This window comes from Gambusia affinis, linkage group LG16, assembly GCF_019740435.1.
Source record: "Gambusia affinis linkage group LG16, SWU_Gaff_1.0, whole genome shotgun sequence".
NCBI classification, from domain to species: domain Eukaryota; kingdom Metazoa; phylum Chordata; class Actinopteri; order Cyprinodontiformes; family Poeciliidae; genus Gambusia; species Gambusia affinis.
In genome coordinates this window covers 3852698-3874068 of record NC_057883.1, presented here as the reverse complement: position 1 = coordinate 3874068, position 21371 = coordinate 3852698, and the positions used below count along the sequence as shown (strand labels likewise).

At 39.4% G+C, this 21371-nt stretch overlaps 2 protein-coding genes across 4 annotated transcripts in view; both read right to left on the bottom strand.

Annotated features, from left to right (window-relative positions):
• atrn (attractin) overlaps positions 1 to 11937 on the bottom strand; it is a 145563-nt gene extending 133626 nt beyond the window's left edge. For both annotated transcript variants that reach the window (XM_044142753.1, XM_044142754.1), the window contains exons 1-2: positions 11448 to 11937; positions 1278 to 1361 (exon numbers count right to left, since the gene is read on the bottom strand). In XM_044142753.1, the coding sequence (XP_043998688.1) occupies positions 1278 to 1361; positions 11448 to 11692 (329 nt within the window). In that variant the 5' untranslated portion in view covers positions 11693 to 11937. The remainder of the gene's footprint in view (positions 1 to 1277; positions 1362 to 11447) is intronic.
• Positions 11938 to 16885: 4948 nt separating this feature from the next.
• Positions 16886 to 21371, bottom strand: part of eif2ak3 (eukaryotic translation initiation factor 2-alpha kinase 3) — a 38484-nt gene continuing 33998 nt past the window's right edge. For both annotated transcript variants that reach the window (XM_044142775.1, XM_044142774.1), the window contains exon 18: positions 16886 to 21117. In XM_044142775.1, the coding sequence (XP_043998710.1) occupies positions 20935 to 21117 (183 nt within the window). In that variant the 3' untranslated portion in view covers positions 16886 to 20934. The remainder of the gene's footprint in view (positions 21118 to 21371) is intronic.

Sequence of the window (21371 nt, the reverse complement as noted above, 5' to 3'; positions counted from 1 at the left end):
AACGACTTATGATTTCACCCATGATACCCAGTTGGGAAAGGTTTGCACTAGTGCACATTTTTGATGGTTTTACTATAAATTTAAGACAAATTGTGACATATTTGACATTTAGAGCACTCTTTAGCATCCTATATTTGTGATTAGCACAGCTAGCAAAGCTATAATTAAAACATCAGTTTCCACGCTTACCCACAGATCTTTACCGTTAAGATTTCCAACAAGATGCAACTCTGCTGAATATTTTCAGTAGGGCTGAAACAATTCATCGAATGATTCGAGTACCTCAATTATTAAAAGTCTTTAAGGAACATTTATCTGCCTTGAGCTTCGTTAAATTATGTTTCATTATGTGTGTTCATGCCGGATCATTACTTCCGCCTACCAGTTGTTGTGAAGTGCTAGCAGCACAGTGTTGAACTCTGCTGCGTTTTGTCAGGGTTTGGGGGAGAAATAAGGATTCTTGAATTTTGCGATGCGATGGTTAGAGTACGACAGCTTTTGTGGCGTCGTCACGGTTTTGGAGCGAATGGTATTAATTACAGGAATTTTTTGTGAGTATAGGAAGCCCCCTTCTTGTACTGACAGAAGTGTTAGAACTCTTTTTAAAAATTTTGTGTAAAATATGATAAAAAAAATCTATTTTTAAATCCAAAACCACAATACGTGGGTCCCTATCATCCAGCAACTTACTTTTCATCAGAAACAAATAGTATTCATACTACAGAAGTGCAACAAATGGATTTTATAGATTAATTAAATTTTCTTTTTTTTTATGCTTATTTAATTTTTTGAAAATTGGGATTTTTTTTTAATCACCAACTACCATCATCACAATCATCTGCCATCTGGTATTTACTTGGACTTTAAATTTAGTAATAAAAGAACATTTAAAAAAAGGGTTACAATTTCTTTTTCATCCAAAACACAAAATTGATTAAAATCAGGTTTGATTTGAAAAAACATCAGATTTTATTTTTAGGCCATATTAAGCTTTCACATGCTCTCACATTTCAGCCCCCTACTATATTGTAGTTTTATGTAAAGAACTAAAATTGAGTCTCAAGAAAAAAATTAAAGATGGTTTCAACTCTAATTCTAGCTAAAGATATTTCTGGAGGCCTCAATCCAAGGGCATGCCACATTGCAGATATTTTTTATTTGAAAACTGTATCATTTCCTTAAAATGTGGAAAGAAAAAAAAAGTTCAAATGATATGAGCATTTTGTTCAGGTGTTGTGGCTGCTGGTCTAATGGTAGTGAGTTTGCACTGTACTTACTGTCCCTCGATAAGCCAGGTGCACTTGGTTTTGTACTGATAGTTTCCTGGGCCATCAGTCAGGTAACCGGACGGTCCTGTGAGCCTAGAGGAGAAATGAGACAGAAAGAAAGAATAAATTTAAATCCACAAATACACTTTTAAACAAATATGAATTGGTCATTTACCGCCTTAAAATTGGGACTCTGTCTCTTTAAGAAGCTCCAGCTCTTTCTGAAACTCCACCTTCAGGTTTGATTAATCAAGGATTAATGATTAATGAATCATTAATTCAGGAAGTTATCACAACATGATAACTTTGTGCTCCTCTATTAACTCTTAAACAAAAGTTTTACCAATGTTGCACTGAGAAGTAGCTCTTATAATGAGCTCAGCAGATCATACGTTCCAGCAGGTGTTTGCTAATCGCTGCTGGCTAGTCTGAAGGAGGCAAGAGGGGAAGGACTGAAACCGCAGCTCAGAGGTTATTTTCAATAGACCAGAAGCGACTGAGCCACTTTTCCCTGAACGCGGAAGCTAACGTGCAAAGAGCCCATACAGCATTAAAAAAAAAACTTTACACTGTTGCATAAAAGTTGGCCAGCAGATCAATGAGTTAATGTAAACACCAACCTCTGCTGCCACACGTCACTTCAGGCAGCAGAAGAGTGAGCAACAGAGTGATAAAGATGATTGAACCTCAAGGCAAATTACGGGAGGCCATGACACAAACGCTGGTAATTGTACAGTACAGCCTGTTGTTGCCAGCAGAGGGACGCTCGCCCACTCAGGGGAGAGGGAGAGCATAATCATTAACAACAGTGAGTCCGCCGACGCGCCCCAGACCGTTGTTTTCCACAACAGTCTCACCTTAAAATCGGCAGAGTCGGCCGAGCCGAGAACGCGCATCGACTGCTGAGCCGCGCGACTCGGCCCAAAGATTACACCTCCAGCCTCAACAAACCTCAGAAACCTGATGTTATTCTGACAGATCGCGCAAGATTTAGAGGATATGCTTCTGGAAACCAAAGAAACTTTGATAGTTTCTAGCCATGTGTGTTGTGAAAGATTACTTTATTCATATGTAGGCACCAAGTGCGCTGCAACCTCTTGTTTGTGAAAGGTTTCCTAAAGCCACAAAGGGACAGGTCAACACTTGCAGGCGGTTGTTTGGGTTGGGAGGCTCAAAGTCCATTGGCAAGGGTGTTTTTAAGAGAATGCCAAACATATGACAGTGCTGCACTAAACACTACCATGGTGTATCTTGTGACGAACATTGGAGATGTAAACATAAAAAGAAGAGGAGTAGAATTCCAAGAAAATCTCAGAAATTTTCTGAGATTAATCAGAATGTTTTTGTGTTTTTTTCTCTGAATTTTCTCTTCTTTTTTTTAAATAAAAATGTGGTCGTAGTATATGCAGTAGTTATAAGAAGGCCCGTCATGATAATAAATTTAGTCAGGCGATAAATTGTCCCAGAAATTATTGCAATAAACGATAATATTGTCATTTTGAGGTCATTTTCAGTTACTAATTATAATAATGGCACAATAATGTAAGTACAACCAATCAAAGATAAGAAAGAAAAGCTTTAAAGAACATCTAACACAGCGACTGGAAAACATTTTAAGTCTCCAAAATGAAAACAAACAAAATGGATTATTGAAATTGTTTTTCCAAAAATAACAATCATTCACTCAGGACAAGGAAAATACAGCAAAAGTGTTTTCCTAATGTTTCTCAAAATTTTGGCTGTTGTCCAACTGGAAATGATCACACTCATTTTAATTCATCTTGCAATTAATTGATTTATTTCTTATTGCAACAGGCTCAATTAAAAATCCTACATGACCACAGAGAGAACAAACTCCTGCTGACGGTTCGGGTTGGAATCACAGGTTCACAGCTTACTAACTGCTTTGAAAGAGCAGATAAAGATGCGAGTGTCAGTTCAGCGGTTAGCCGGTAATCACAGCTCTCCGGGGCATACAGGGACTCCCAGCCCGCAGACAAGCTGAGCTCCTTCAAACGAAAAGCGGCTTCAGACACTCCTGATCCCAACGTGCCACCCAGCAGTGAGGACACAGCTTCTTTAACACCTTTCTTGTCACTTTTTCTTTTTTTTTTAAATAAAATAAAATTTCTACTGACAGATTGCTCAACAATACATTTGATTTCAGTCTACCTTATCCACATTTTCATACATAAAAAAAAAACTGTAGCCGGAAAATATTGGGGAATTTATACAACACTGGATGATGCCATCAGTTGCTAGCAGACGCTGCTAATCCAACTCATTTGCCTTTGCCAGATGGTTTGAACTTCCTCCTTTGGTGTTTCGATCCATGAAGCCTCTTTTTCAACTCCTTTGCCATTTGAGGTAAATGTTACATCCATAAAACCAAATTAAAATCCATTTATGTTTGTGGTTGTATCATGAAAAAAGACAATTGTATATATATATGTATACACACACACACACACTCCAATCGGTGCATCCCTAATGCACCGATTGGAATTTTCAGGCCTCACCTGCCGATTCCAAAAGCTGATTTTTCTTGTCAACAAAGGAAAACTTTTATTGACAAGAACAAACTTTTTGGCTGACTTCCAGAAATCCGTGGCAGTAAATAAGCCTGGTTTCTCAAACAAGTATCGTCTAATTGCCGATTTCTCACAAAATCAAGGAAGTAGGGAGAATTTATCTGTGCACTGCACAACTAAAAACAAAACAAAAAAGAAATGAAAAAACTAAGAATGTTCAATGAACATTGTTATTTTGCTAAGTACTAACGCTAAAGTACTAATGCTAACCAGAGAAAAATAATGAAACCTGCTTTATCTACTTTCACTTTACATCAAGAAAAACTCAGATATTGAAGAAATACATGTTGTGGTGCCTTAAACAGGACAAAACACAACCACAATTGTAACCAGTACACAGAATCTGATATGACAGCAATTAAACTGTTTGTCGACTCATCAGCTTTGGATGACCCACTTTAACTGAGTCAGCTAACCAGTACATCATGTACTGCTTTGGATGTGAATTGAGAGGTAGACTGCATGCTAAGCTACTAGCTAGTACTGCAATACATGGTTAATTATTAGTGAAATTAATTTATTTAGACTAGTTTAAGATTTTTTTTAAGATTAACAAGTTGAGAAAGCATAATTTTCAGATGCCATCGTCTTCAAATAGTTTTGCAAAATATTTGGAGCATCTTAATCAGATTAACACAAGAGGTTAAAATCAAACTTAAAACCTCTGTATTTTGGCAACCCTGAAAGTTCAGTGCCAGATTTTAAATGCAGTTCTTACAAACCATAAATGAAAGTTCATTTACATTATAATGAATTATATAATTCAAGTGAATTATATAATTTATTAGAATTATAAAAGCCAACCTTCCAAACATTTCTGCTAATTAGAAACATTTTAGTGTGACCATCATTTATTTGGAAACAATCTTGTCTTTTCATACCATTCAAACCAAAATTTAATCTGAGTTTGGAAATTCAATCATTTCATTTGGTTTTGCCTGGAATGTTCAAAACTTCAATTGGTTTGGGACCGCAGATGAATCTGAAGCATTTGAATCTTAGGATTATCCTAAAACCGTAACAGCAACTGATGCCCTGAATGAATCAATATTCTTCTGTCATCATTGCAATATGTCCCAGCTTTCCAAAGCGTCAACACAATAACAGCACTGTTTATAACATTTTACAACCACGTGGCTGTAAATACTCAATGAAGTTGGCTTTTTTACAGTGGCTGTGAATGCAACAGATATGATAAGATCCCTTGTACCACTCCCAAGGCATGGTGGCAAAATAAGGCTATTGTGAACTTCCCGGTTGTGGGAGGCTATATTGATTCCAAAACCAGTTTCTGATCTGATTAATGATAGGCCAACCCTTTTACCATCTGCCGTATCAGAAGTTTCAATTGGAAGTCAAGTTCAGCTATATGTAATACAGCGAGACGAAGTTAGATTACAGAAAATTGTCAAAAAATTAAAATAAAGTTGGTGCATCTACAGCTATTGTATGCCAACCATTTTTTTTCTTGCTAATATTTTCTGGAAAGAAAGTACGAATTGCAACTGACCAGCCTCAGCATGCTTGTTACCAGTCTAACCAATACTAAAGCTAGCCTATCTGTGCTAACAGACAGCAATCTAATAGGTGATCGCAGTTTGCATTAAAGATAAAGCTGAAGTGTTCTCTTTTTGTCACAATATTTAATAATCCCCTGATGTTAGCAAATATACCTTATGATAAGAGTTGCATTTTTCTAAGTTCAAAAAGTTAGCGTGCTAGCACATCAGATTCTGTTTGTATATTACAAGCCTGGCGGGCGGCCAGGATTTACCTGCCAGGCTAAGTATCATTTGTTTATTCATTTTAAATAAGTTGAGTTTAAAAACCTGTAAAAGTGACGGCAAAGACAGGTGATGACGGTAGGTTTCTAGCTGTATGTTCCGCCCCTAACAAAGTCAACTATGAAACCCATCGTTAGCATAGATATAGCAGATTAGAATCACAACCCTGAAGCCATAACAGGCTACCTGAAACTTCGCTTCTTTGAAGTGCCTTGCAAGAAATGACATTTTCGTGAATTCTACAAGCGCAAAAACTCTTCCAGCTCATTGAATGGTACGCAGTTACACATTACATTAGAAAGCCAAAGAATCAGAGTTAGTGTCCGTAAGTGAACACACGTCAGAGGCTTACACTGGCTCTATGTTGCACAGACAAGGACCTTATTCACAAATCTGTCCGTCTGCAAAAGAATAGCGACTCAAGACCTCAATCTGCCTAAAAAGAGTACTCTTAACAAAACCATCTCATACTAATAAAAATGCCATGGCTTGCCCTTGGGAGTCCTTTTTGGCTCCGACCAAGAAGGACAGAGCCGACTTCTGTTGCTATGATTTGAAAATTTAATTTGCTCAGCCTTTGGGTATCAACATTACAAGCAATAATTATGGCTACAACTTGGAGTAAAACTAATAAACGTAACACAGGAAACCATGTAAAGCAGCAAAAATGTATTCTAAGAGTCTGGGTTCCTGAGCCTTGTGTGGTAGCATTGTCTGTATGCTAAATACAGACAGACAGCAGGCTCCTCTGAAAAACCACCAGTTCTTAAATCAACGCCACTGATAAAACACATAGTGGGGGACAAAAACAGTTTACCCTCCCACTTGGAGATAATTAACCTGACTAAAATAGGTATATAATGAACATAGACTGCAAATGTGGCTTGTACCAAATAAATTGGCTAGCTTAGACTGACAGACTTTCCACTGGGGAGTGTGTGTCGTGCATTCAGTCACATCAACACTTTAGTGGCTAGGAAGAATTAAAAGTTTCTGAACAGGGGTGAAGGGGAATTTTTATTGATTTTTTTCCTACGAAGCACACAACAAAGGAACGGAAAGTTCAAAATCTGATTTCAGAGAGCCATGGAGCATCAAGTTCAGATTTGAGTCGCTCAGTACCATTTTTCTTTTTCTTTTTTTTTCTTGGCAAACTGGGCAACAGGTGGGTATATAACTGGCTAAAATGCACTGATAGTGTAACGTTTGAAATGCCTTTAAAAATTACCTGACGATTGGAAATGACCAACCCTAATAGGTGATTGGCTATTCAGGAGATTGGAAAAAAAAGAGCCAATTTTTTTTTCAGATCAGTGAATGCCTGTACCTGAACTAAGAGATGTTGGTAACAACAACACTCTTCAGTGTGGATGACTTCAGTGTGCTAAAGCTACTGACTTTAATTGAGAGTAAAGTCTTTAAAAATTAAGCGAGACGAAGCACAGAAGTATAAGAATTATTTGCCAATCAAAGTTCAGCTTTTTTTTAAGACCGCCAACTTTAAAGCAAGAGAAAGTCAACATTATTCTGTTTTATATTTTAAAGAGTCTATCTCAAAGTTTATGATGAATTAAGAATATTTGTGGAAAACGCTGCAGACGTAGAGGAACAAGTTTAAATAGAGAGAATGTACAAGCTGTAGGTAATCCTCTAGTTTAGCATTAACACAAACCACCAGAAGTGCAATTAAATCATACATATAACAATGAAATCCTATTTAACTGCAGAGCTGCGTAATACCAACTGCTCTCTCCAAACACTAATGTAACCACTAGTGCCACTTTAAATAAAATTTATGATCAACCGTTACAGAAAAGCAATATTAGACTGCTGTATAAATTTTGTATCTATAAGTAATAAAATCAATTTTATAGCTTAATTCAATTTTTGGCCTATCATGTTGCTTGGTAAGCATGTTTTACAGCTCCTATTTATTTAGACTTTTGATTCAGCTCAACTCTGACAGAACATTAGGGCCAAGTCGAGATTTACCTTATATTTAATAACAAGAATAAAGTCATAATATTAAAAGGATACAGTCATAATGACACAAGAATGAAGTTGTACAACAATAAAATCAGAATATTATGAGAATAAAGTCTCTATAGGACCAGAAGAACATCGTAATAGTAGTCGAATGCAGTAGTGAGTTTATGAGAACAAAAAAATCAAATGAGGAATGTTGAGAAACTTGTGAAGATATACTTTGCTGTCAGTTTTACAGGTAGAGAAATACTTAATCTTTTAACACTGCAATATTAAATCACTGTCAGTAGCAGCACTTTGAAACGATTGTGAAAACAGCTGAGCCTGTTTTGAAAGAACCACACAGAGGGAGCTGGTCTATAGAAGCTTTTTATCCTCACACAATTTTTTTCCACTTAATTTTAATGCATTCTTCTGGTAAAACTGCATCTTTATTCTGCTAATATTACAACTGCACTCTCTTAATTAGACAAACATTTGCCATTGTACAACTCACAGAAGGGATGACTGAGATAAAAGACAATTTTAAAAAATATTTTCCATCTCTTGAAATAGGAAATCGCACCTGGTATGAAAGAATTTCAGATTTTACTTTTAACTCATCTCACCCAGCCCTACTCATATGTAAATAAAGGGAATTATGCTGCAACTTCTTTTTTCCCCTGCTGGGATTGTTAGTACAGATTACCAACAAGGTTATGCTTGCATCGCAACCTGTGGGAATTTTTATCACAGCTTTCAATGACGCAGTTAGAAACAGCTTTATTTCTTTAGTTTGCTGCAAATCATTGATTTGTTTTACTGTCAACCTTTGACTGTTATGACACACACCAGTGTCTTTTTGGGTTGGAAATTTTAATTAACGCGCAAAAATAGACATCGAAACTGTTCTGTTGCCTTTCAGGGTTCCGAGCGACAAATCTGAATCGGTTACGGCGGGCTAGCGCTTTACGAATACCAGAGATGAGAAACTGGATATTATTTTCCTTCGTGAAAGCACGACCAGAGGCAAACCGCTCCGTTCAGACAGCACCAACCCTCACATGTGCTCAGCTTCCTTTTCGTCGTCCAACTGCTGAGCCACGCGCAGCGTAACATGGCGTGGCTTCCACGGGTTCAACTTCACAGCCTAACAGGCTGGCAATGTGCTGAGGCAGCATGACACGAGGTAACAAATTAAACCCAAGGAAAGATGGCGCCCACGCTGAATCGCCGCTTAGCTGGTGGAGAAGTCAGGAAGATCGGCTTCCACGCTCGACTCAATTCAGGGCCCAGAGAAAGTGAACGAGGGGAAGAGTTATCTTTTACTCTGCTGCTCGTTTGTGTCGAATCGGTGGGATGATGTTCAGAGAGGCGCAATGCTGTCCAAAGCAGTCAGTAATATGATCAGCACTCGGTTAGGCTAAGTGAAGCTGTCATCAAGTGATGCAGATTGGGTTGGGTTTTTTTCCCCCTCTCAGTGAAACCGTAATGTATTTTTTTACTGCTCTTAAAAATAATAATAATTTATTAATGTGTTTACATTCCTGCTGGTATTTCTTATATTTTTACTAATTTTCTTTTTTATTAAGAAATGTATTTAATATCAAAGTCGAAAATACATGTTGTAGTACATTACATTTTCACTCACTTTTAATAAAATTTCCACTTTTGGTTTTCTGCACTGGTTTATACTGTATTGTAAATAAACTTGTTTTTTAATCTTCAAAACACATGAATATCATGTACTTTTTTTTTTTTTTTTGAAAAGTGAACCGACATTCCTCGGATCATGAGTCTGATTTCCCTGTTTCTAAGAGCTGCTCAGTATGTTCTCTTATAGTCTTGTACAGCACATTATGGGTTGTTAGTTTTAATGTGGGTTTTTACATACATCGTTTTTAACACTTTTACAACTTTTTTATGTGTGAACTATTATATCTCATGCTGCCGTTACACCTGAATTTTCCCTTCTTGGCACAATAAAGGGCTGTTTGTAATTTGTTTTTGTTTTTTTTTTAACTTTAGTGATTCCAACGGGAAGTCAATTCTATTCTGCTCCGTTCTGCCACGCCGATATGAGAGGACGTTAAGATGGAACTGTTGTATTCCACATCCGACACTGGGGACAACTTGCGAGAGTTTCCTGTATTTACCACCACGTTATGAACTGCAACTCGCAGCTGTTTCCACACAGTTCAAGGGCTTTATCGTCAGGTAAATATTGTCCAACCTCGATTTACGTTCAAGGCAAATAAGCAAATAAGCCCGACGCAAAAAAAATCAATTAATCGCATGAGGACGTCAAAACAAGCGAGGTCGTTTCCATTTGTAAGATTGTTTTTCTTTCCACCAAAATACTGGATGGCGTTTTGGTCTCAACTTGCTGTTTTTGTTTAGTTTTTTAGGGCAATTTTGTTTACAGAGACTCAAGGATGCACTCATTCATTTTGGATATTTAACATGTCTTCCAGTTTGAGTGTTAAATGTTTGTCAGAAATTAACGTTTATTGATCTTTCATAGGGCATACTTGCATGGTTATACCGTTACATTACTTCAAAACAGCAATATCACTGTTTGTCGCAACGACTTCAATTTATCGTCCAGCAAAATCTGTTACCATGGCAGACTTAAATGTTCACTCCCTTTAATGTCAAGGTTTTTAAGTATTATCTGTGTGTTTAGAGGCATTTTGACCATACTTATTTTTTCTTCAACTTTCTTCAGATGGAAATTGGAAGAAGTCACATCAATGCCTTGAACGTTTCTCAACTTTTTTGTTTTTTTTACACATGTTACAAAGCCAAACTTCATTGTATCTTTTCAGAATGTCATGCGACAGACCGAGTAATAACCCGACTTAATTGAATAATTTTAAAGATCAAAGGGAAATAGCTTACAAAAATGTTTGCGAATAAATTTCATCTTAATGAGGCGACCAGTGCTGTCTAGAATCATCTTTCTCTGCTGTTACAGCTGCCTATCTCCATCACCTGTACACATCTAATAAAAATGTTAATTTTTGCCTTTTGCAAAAGAAACGCTTTAATAAACGCAGCAGATCTTGAAGATACAAGCCATCTTGCTATGGGTTAGGAGCTGATGGATATACAAATGAAGCCAAATAAAGAGCAATCCTGGGGTGTTCAAAAAGTCTTATAGAAAGTATGAGACTTAGGACATGTAACTAGACTTGTCAATAAGAGTTTAGATGCTTGAAAACTGATGTTCAGACACTCTTCATCCAATCAGACTGAGCTTGAGCTGCTGTGAAAAGAGGAACTGCCAAAAATGCTGTGTGGATAGACACATCAGCATTAGTTCACCCAAAATATGTGCAGCTGCAACTCCAGTGAAAGATGACTGTGCAGATGTACAGATGTCATGTTTGTCCCCCTGATTTTCATGTGTAAAAAAATAGAAAAAAGAAAAGAACAAGAACTAATGTTCTTACAGTTTCTTTGCACTTCATAGGTTTGTCTCATTCTGTCACACAAAAGCCTAAAAATATACTCTTGTGATATTTTAAAGTTTTGATATTTTTAGTACGTTGAACTAACAGCCTACATAAATACCTATCAAAGACATTTTGATTTAGACTTAAAGAGGACAATTTTCAGCGGAAAGCCTTGTTGGTGTGCTAAATTGTGTCCAGTCGAAATTACTTTTACCTTTGAAGTTTCACATTAGTCCCTGTGTTGTAGTAGTGACAGCAACTGTAGTAGTAATAGCAGTAGTAGTAGTTGTTGTAGTAAAGCGGTGTGCTATTTCTAACGAAGAGTAAACCACCTGAACCGGTCCCAATGATAAAACTAGCGGTATGCTGTGCTCGGTGTACCTGAATCGCCCTCCGCAGTGCTGGCATTGGTCCCCGACCCAGCCGGGGAAGCACACACAGCTGCCCGTAGCGGTGTTACACTGTCCGTTCATACACGGTTTGTCGCATTCCTTCGCCTCGGTGAAACCCGGCAGCCCGGAGAGCAGCACGACGGCCGAGAGCAGCAGCGCGGTTGTGAGCATCAACCAGCTCCGGCCGGGGCCAGAGCCGGAGCCCGAGCAGGCCCACCGCGTCGCCCCGTACATTCTCTCACAAAAGATGGCTGCTTGAGGCAGGCGGTCCGCCGCTTCGGGGGATAACCACCCAGGGAGCTGTCAGTCTGCGGGGGCTCCTTCTTTATCGACGCGGTTGTAGCGTTTCCCTGGAGGTAACAGCGGAGGCTCTTCGCTGAAGGTAAGGCTTCGCTGGTTACTTAGTTTCCATCATTTCAGCGGCTGTTTCCCAGCGCCGCACCGAGCCGCATATTGACGTCCAGAAGTGACGTTATGGCGACGGAAATGCGCAACGCAGCGTCCGTGGCCTGAAACCTTTATTTTGAAAACAGGTAATAAATCCCGCCTCCTCAGGTTGGTATCTCCGCTGTGAATCTCGGTGTCATTTCTCACATCATTTTAATTTATTTATAGTAAAAAAAGATTAACTTGTACAATTTTATTCTGCTCATTTGTACTCTTGTATTGCTCGTTCATATGAACACCATTCACTCTTTCAAACTCGTAAAATACAAAGTCAAACGAATGAGATAAAGTCATAATTGATAACAGGTCATAATTATGGGATACAAAGACATAATCTCGACATTCAATTTAGTAGTTTTGAGATTATGCTGTTGATGTTCAATTTAAAAACATGCAGTTGACGTGAATGATCGCTGCATTTCAAATATTTTAGTTTGAGAAAGTCTTCAAGCTAAAATATTTAATGGCTTACAGTTTCATGTAAACGCTAAAGTTTCAAATTCAAATAACGTATGCTTAGGCTGCATATTATAATGTTATATTTTATTAGGTATTGTTTGTAACTGTCGCGAGTTGGAGGGAGATCCGATTTCTCAAGATCACGGGATGTTTCAAAGGAAGTCATTTAACAACTGGGAAAGAAATGAGTAGCTGTTGGGCAATATCATTTAACAATTGACGTTATTATACAGACATAGACATAGTCTTTGTCACAGTGATAGACTGGCACTTCCTGGAAGTTGCAAATGGCAGGAAAACCACTTAACTTCTTGATTGACAAAGTCAAGCTATCAAGAAACAAAAGCAATGATTAGAATCAGGTCTCAAACAAATGAAACGGTCAGAAAATGCTCAAAAGTATTTGTAAAGTTGAGAGACTATGGCTGAGTCATCAAAATGTGAAGTTCTTTTCAACTTAGAACAAAGAAAGTTGGTGGAAGAAGAATAATTGTGAGTTCATCTGAAAGGCAGTGGATTTGTTTTTCACTGATCAAAATGAAAACATAAAGCAGGATCAGATTTAGAGGCTGATATAACAGACTCACTTGATGAACAGAATACTGCAGATAAAGCTACCTCTTTTGTAGTTTTTCCCTAACAACCAATCAGGAGAACGGTCGCAGTAACTCAGACAACCCCGGCGGAAATGCCAAACAAGCTTCGACACATTTCCCTCGTCGCTCTCTGGTTCGCTCTCCGCTGACAGAATCCAAAGCACCAGACAGGGTTGGTGTCAGACACGTTTACGACCAGCAGTGTCCATGTGCGCATTCGCAAACTGAAATCTGTCATTTTTAATATTTCTTGTGAAGTAATCGTCTTCCTCCAGATGACCCACACTCGTGCAGCTCTGTTATTCTCTTCAAGACATCTTGGCTGATTTAATTTTTTTTTTTTTTTACTTTCCCACCGTTACAAAACTAAGAAAAAAAAGCGTGGCGTTCTAGGTGTGACTCCAGCTAACTCAAATGTGTTGATTAACCTTTCAGAAGTTTCCAAAGCCACATCATCCTCATCTGGAGTTTCCCTTATTGTTTAAAGAGATAGTAGAGTAGAATAGAAATATCTTTTATTGTCCCCCACTGGAGAAAGTTCAGGTGCAACAGCAGCAAAATGACACGCAATTGAGTCTTGTAGCTTCACACAAAGATAAAAGTACCAATTAATATATATGTCTAATTTGAATAAAGGGTCATGGGTTGCATTATTTTGACATGGAAGACTTAAGGGGAAGAAAGCAAACAAGCTGCCATGTTTGATGTTTTATGAAGGACCTTTGCACAAAGACCACACCTGATAAGATGAAGCACATTAATCGTCCCTCACAGTAATCAGACTGCAAATGAGCTGAGAGAGAATGGGGGAAAGACATAGCAAAGGGGTCAAAGGTCAGGATTTGAACCTCCGATGGCTCAGTCAAAAGTAATATTTCTGTATGTGAGGCACCAGCGTAGCCCCAGGTAACAGCCCCACTGGCACAAACAAATCCTGGTTTTTAAACTAATGGTCTTTGTCTGTGGGTTGGTGAGCTGAACTGAACTGAACGCTCACTTTGTGTCCTTAATGTGTCCTCGATTAACCTCGAGCTTAACTTCCGCCTCCAGCCAGCCAGTGTTATCTAATGCCAAAAAATTCTGTCCCTCTGAAACTGTAACCAGAAGGGTTCAAAACAGTAACTGTGTACATGTGTTTGTGGTGCAAAGGTTAGAAAAAAAAAAGAGAAATCTGACCTGGTGACATCACATTTTTGCAACTTATGTGTGCTGATCAGTGTTGAGTTAGTTAGTGCAAGGAGAGACAGACTGGTAGTGATGGGTTAACCGAGAGGCACACAACCAGTGCCACGTGTGGGCCCAACCAAAGAAATCAAATGTGGATCAACTTGTTGCACACAGACAAAGAAATTATGACGATTACTAAATAATATCTGAGGAAATTGTAGCCAAAAGTGTGGAAATGATCAGTATCGTCGTGAGGATCGGACCCAAATGCAGGCAGAGGTGGCAAGTAGATGGTGGATATTTACTGAAAAAACAACAAAACAACGGGTTACGAAGCAACTGGGAGGAAACGGGGAGCGAGAGCAGGAACAAACAGGAACCAGGTACAAGGAGGTAACAGAAAAATCCAGTGAGGAATGAAGGAGACTGGAACTGTCAGTTCTGGAACAATGAAATGGGACTGATTGATAACTGGGTGCAGCTGTGAGGGCGGAGCAGAAGCCAGGCCGAGGGAGAGAGAGGGGAAGATGGCACAGTGGAGCCAGGAGAAGCTGGGAAAACATGAGTAACTATAACTAATAATAACTAAACAAACACCAATAAAGGCTGAACAAAAGACTGAAACTAAGGCTAAACATGGTTAAACAACGCAGGTGGACAAGCAAACAGAACTCATACTTTAAATATACGTACCTAGTTTAGTTCAGAATCTCCACTCTGTAGTCAGGGTTAGACTACAGTTAAACTCTCCTGTGGTCCGGAGCCCAAAGAGTTAACTGCTCTGGATTAAGAAGAAAAATCCCTGTTCAATCTCAGAGACCATGTCTGGCCAGACAGAAGACACCTTAACTCCACCATCCATGGCTGACTGGGAAAAAACTCAGCGTCAGTCAGGGTTTGGCCCAGAGACGAGTTAGTCCAACATGACAGAATGAACTATGGAGGTTAACACAGAGGTCAACATTTTACACTGTAGATTCATTGCATAAATGTTGCTTGATAAGAAAATACAAAATATTTATCCATGCACAGTCATGAGTCTACATATTCATACATTTTGACTTATTTCAGTTTTACTGATTGAGCGACTTAGAGGGTTCTCCTTCATAGATAATGTTTTTAGTCCCACTACGGGGAACACCTTGTCAGAAGTTTGAATTTATGTCAGCCTTGCATGAATGGCACCAGAAGAGGCCCAGACCCTCACAGTATATGGTAAAAGAGGCAGCCGCAGCATCAGTAATAACTCAAAGATCATTTCCGTTTCACTCAGAAGCTTGTGGTGGACCGTACCTCAGTGTGCAAAGCCAAACAGTCCACAGAGGCTTGACCCCAACCATACGGTTAATCTGCCAGCTTGCGGAAAGTCGGCTAGTGCTGCTGTGAAGAAGCAACACTTTTACACTGATTTAGCAAGTAAGAAAGCTTCATAAAACGGTGGTAGCAAAGAAGACATTGCTTTGCAGAGGTTGCTCCAAGTCCAACTCCACCACAGTGGCAATTAACGCCGTGCAGGTACCTGCTGTCCTCGGCTCACAGGGAGACATTTCACCCTCATCTAGAGAAGCTGTGAGCTTCGTACCTGCGTGGCTAACTTTAAATGCATATGTACAAGTGTTATCAACACCATTCAGCATGCCAGGGAACTATCAACCAAGTCTCTGCATGAGAAAGTGTTTGAAAGCTGGTGTGCAGACTCTCGCACAATCTCCCGTTGTTGCTTGATGGTGTTGACCTCATAGAACCTTATAGATAAAGGCAATAAAACAATTCCACACAGAGAAGATATTTGGCACTGTTTCAGCCTTTCATACTGGCTTCAGGGCTGAAAAACAGCAGGCCAACATCCATTGGTGAGTCATTACATGAAAGGCTCACAGAAAAATTACCCAGTGGCAGGCCGTTGGCTCCACCACGGAACCTTCACACTGCTTGAGAAGCCATTTCTTGTTCTTTTATTTTGAATGTGCGAAAGAAATTAAACACTAGCTCCATCTGTCATATCATTTGGCTAGTTAACCTCTCGTTCTTCAATTAAAAGTTTTGTCTCTAGGATGAGGTGGTTTTTCTAGAAATATTGATATTGGTTTATGTCTCACCACACGAGTCACGTGATCGACAACCGGATGTTGCCACTGGCGCAAACCATGAAGAAGAAAACGACAGGAAGTAGTCAGAGGATTATGGAGAGGTGTGTTTTTTTTTTTTAAACGACTTGGTGCGTGAACAAAATTATTCATATGAGATTTGAATTGTGTTTCTCATTTAGTGGAAACACGGTAATTGCTGAACTTTTTTATTTTATTTTTTTACGTCAGCGGAATATTGACAAAGTTTCACACACATTTGCAATGGATACAAAGCTAGTCATGCTAATCGGGAGAGTGGCGTTAGTTTCTCTTAAGTGATCTGGGTAATAACCTGATATTAGTTGAATTCATTGGTTGCAGATGTTTAAGCTTCAAGTCTTTTTGCAGAGTCTACCAGCTCTGACATCTAAAGACTGAATGTTTTTTGTTTTTTTAATTTGTCCATTTTGTTCTTGCAGGACAGCAATGAACATCACTTTTTAAGTCAAATTTTATCAGCTGGATTCAGGAGACCATAAAGGTCATTTCTGTGGCGCTAATTTCATTAGACAAACATGCTAACAATGGCTCTTGTGCCAAATGCAAGCAAACAGTATGGTTGATGTTAGAAGAAAATACTTTGTCAGAACCTTAACTGGCCAACAAAACTGATGACACACACAACTGTGAAAATTGTATAGAACAGTTTATTAAATTCAGACTTGTAAGAAGTCGTATTCCAATGCGCTCCATGGCATGAAGCGCTCAGTGTAACGCCAACCCACAAAGGATTGATCACGCCCACGAAACATAAATAAACCAAATCGACATATTTACAGTTCAACATGGACAGACGGAGAAATGGGATTGGTGCACAGAGACCGAAGCGTCTGCGTGTGCAGGCAGAGGCTCGAGACGCACAATGGAATTGGTTTCCATTCGAACAATTTATCCGAGAAAACTACTCGGGTTTACGGAAAACAAACGAGGACGGAAAACCTAGGAAGGGATCACATTTTCTGGGTTTGACTGTTAATACACCAATCAGCGATGCTGCAGTCAGTATACAAAGATGATGCGGTATTTTACTAATATGGTCGAATACACTTGTGAAGGTTTGTCCCATTATCCAACAACTATTTGGAGCAAAATTCACTCAGGAAACAAAAACTCTTGAGGAATGATTATTCCAAACCTTCTCGTGAAATATAATCCAGTAATCAAAGAGAAAAATTGCAACAATGTTTCTATTAAAAAAACCCCAAAAATGTCAGAAAAGGCTTAAAGTAACATACAAAAACGACACCTGGAGGGTTTGGTTTTGACGAGGCGAAATCACTTAAAAACCATCCAGCTTCCACTTTTAACAGGGCGGGCCTTGTTTAAATTTGGAAACAGTGATAATTTCACAACTCTGAATCATCTTTTGTAAACTGACCGGAGGAACGAACAAACAAAAAACAGAGAACATCAGTTTGACTTCCTCCGTCTGACACAGTCAAGACTAACATGTTCTAAAAACCCTGCAGAGTAATAAAAAAAAAACCAACAAAAAACAAACTGTACTCATTGTGAAAAAAGAGAAGGTCTTTAGAAAAGTACAATCATAGAAAGCACAATCTACAGCTAACAGTTTGTGTGTGTAGTTCCAAAAAGCAGGTCATGTGACTCTTCCAGCGCATTAAAAGAAAGGCCATGTGGATTACACAACCGTCATCAGGTCCAGGTTCCCCACAGACACAGCAGAGAGGATAAAACAGCATCAACCAACTGTTTTTATGGAAATGCTGTATTGCTGCAACACAGGAGAGCTGCAGAACTCAACCTTTGTTGGGGATTTATTTTTTGTAGCGATGCACCGATCTGAGCAGATTTATGCAGGTTTCTTTTCACTCCATTCATTAAATGCATCAAAACTACAAAGATTACACTACTTTAGGTATGTAAATGCATCAACTAACTAACTAACACTTATCCTCATTTTTGAAGGTAAATATAAAAATTGATCAAAATCGAATGAAGATCATAAACATACACTTCAATTAATAGATGGGGACCATCCTTCATTTTCTGATGAATTTAAACTCCATTACTTTGCCCTGTATTTTATATCAGGTTAGTTTTCAGTCTTTATTGAAAGTAACAGATCAAAATTGGGAAAGACGTTACAGCATTTTAGCCACACGTCAGTAGAAATGACTATCATGATGCTGGTTGTTGTTACCCACAAGTTAGTTGTTTTAAAGTTTGATTTAAAACAACTCTCTCCACTATTGTTCCCCATATTTTATATCAGGTCAGTGTTCACTCTGCATAAACGCCAGATATTATATTTCGGAAAGATGTTGCAGCCAAGTGTGGAATTCAAGTTGGACATCAGTTGGAGATGCTAATCGTCATGATGCTAGCTGTAGTTAGCCCAGATACGCTAATAATGTATTTTTCTGTTAGATTTAAAACAGACAACTTCCATTGTTTTCTCATCTATGGTATATCTGATCAGTGCTCGGTCTATATTGAAAGTTAAAAAGATCAGATTTAGGAAAGATGTTAAAGCTAAGTGTGGCATGTGCAACTACAGCTAACTACACATGCTAGCTGTAGATAGCTGTAAATGCTAATAATGCATTTTTCATCCATTTGATGCACACAGGTACGTGTTTACAAGTTGTTAAAATTTATAGTAAATATGCTATGAGCTTAATGAGATTCAAAAAAATCATGTGGTCTTCACCAGAAGGTCTTATTTGGATTTTAGGCTGAGTTATTGTTGCATTTTTGACTGAGAACTTGGAAAATCTGATTTTGGAATACAAAGCGTACCTATCAGCAGCTCCTACACATCAGACCGTTTCAAAATGGGTATTGGTTGGTCAGACTTTTTTGGTCCAGTGGGCAAATTTAAAAGGCGGGTACATGCTGACGTCATTTTGGCAGGCCACTATTTTCACAGCTGAAAACGTTTGCTACAAAACGGGCAAAACAAAAGTCGGAGCGCAATGACCAGAACTCACTGAAGTCCAGCTCTGTTGTAGCAGCCAAACCTTGAAACGCTTCACCGATACTGAAAATGACAAACTTTAGGTCTTCTTCACACAGTAACAACATCCACACTGAGAACTGTTATCACTAGCTGATAATTCTTGTGTATGGTGTGTTCAAACATCGGAAGAATGCCAGATTTTGGAGATTTGTATTTGCTCGTTGAGCTGAAACTTCTCGGTGCATCTCTACAAAAACAAAACAAAAAAAACAATTTCCTTTATTATTGTAACCATAAAAATGTTTTAGTTTGGTGCGTTTCGGGGGGTGGGGGGGAATCGCCAGCAGAACGCTGTTGAATCATTCATAATCAGAGGTGTGTTATCGGTTGCAGAAAAGTACACTTAGCTGTCTTTCCAAATGGCACTCCGGGTCCTGCAAACTCCCCTCTGGTGTTTTTTTTTCTCTTTCCAAAGCAAGGCAACGCTCTCCACTTGGTTCCCCAAAAACATGTGAAAACAAACACTGAGAATAATCTCAAAGAGGTGACCACCGTGGTCTTGTCTCCAGGCGGGGGGATGGGGGGGTGGGGGGGGGTCAGACTGTAACATTCAGCTATCCATTAACGGCAAAGAGCGAACCTCCTCTTTGTTTTCGTCTCTCACAGTATATCACACTATCTTACAGGTCGAAAAAAGAAGCCTTTTACAAGCAATGGCGTCTTACGATATGTACAACATTGGTCAAACTTATCTTAACCAAATGGGGTGGGGGGAAGGGTATAAACAAAGTTTTGCCTTCAACTATGTACAGATGGTAAAGAAGAGGTGCTAGAAAAGGATTGAGCACCTCGGGAGTTAATCTGAAAAATTTATACAGAGAAATAAGTACTGGCTTTAAGATAAAAAAACAAACAAACACACATTCATTCCTTCACGCTCCTGTCTGATACATGCAAAACGACACGAGGATTAGCGCTATAGCATTCAGCCTGAGAGGGCAGACGGCCCCTTTCTAAAGGTAAGTCACATCTGGCGGACGGGACTCAAACTCCTCTCTATGCAAAACGTCATCTCTTATTAAAATAAAAAAAGATTAGGGGAAAAAAGATGGTTGTCTTCTTTTTTTTTTTGTCTTCCAAATCAGGCAGATTGTGTGTGGGAACACCACTCGGTGTTCGCACGAGCATCACAGGCCCCTTCGGATTGAGGAGTGTCCCCTTGGTTCTTCATACCTGAGGCGTAGCGGCGTGGGATCGAACACTGGCTCAACCTTGGGAGCGAGCAGCACGTTTTGACCGGATCTGGGTATTTATTTTTATTTTTTTTACTTTTTTTTTTAGCATCGGTGTCGAGGATGATTTTGTTAAGAGTGAGAAAAGAGGCAGTTTCAAGAGAGAGATCAGAGGTAAACGCTGTAGAGAAATCACTGGGCAGGTTTACACACAGCTGGCTGAGAGCAGAATAAAATACAGAAAACCAAAAAAAAACCCCCAAAAAAAACCTGCCCTTCTTTGTTTTGTTGAAATAACAACAAGAATAATGCTTTTGAAAGAGCCTTTCCCCTGTTTTAAAGGGTGATGGTTGGGTAGTATAACGCTGCATGAGCGACAAACGCCACAGTGTTTTTCTAGAGCTAACTGTGCGGGATGTAGTCTACATCTAAAACGTTTTTTGTTGCTATTCTCTGATGGCGGAGTGACCGGGCGGGGCAGGGTGGGGCTTCTCGCATCGGGCAGTAGCCGCACGCAGCGTTTTTAGCTGGAGGACGCCTGGCGTGCGGGGCGGCCCATGGAGGAGGAGCTGTAGGTGCGGGAGCGCTGCCTGACGGCGAGGCGGCACGGCAGCTCCAGCTCCTGGAACAGGGACATGGCAGTGATGTCGGCCGCCTCGGGACGCTCGCCGGGGCTCAGAGACAGCATGCTGCGGACCATGGTCAGCTGTTAACAGAGAGGTGGACATGTTTGGTTCGTGAGACATCAACGCAGTCGAGAATACAGTTTGCCGACACGGAGTGGAGGCATTTTAAAGAGTCTGAGAGTCGCAGGTTGTCCTCCAGGATTAGGTTAAGCTCATTACAACGTAAACAGCTCCGCTAAGCAGCAACTATAACACTCACAGGATGAGTCAGTGTCTGATTTAACAAGAAAAACAACTTGGGCTCAAACGACTGATCACGATTAATCGATTATTT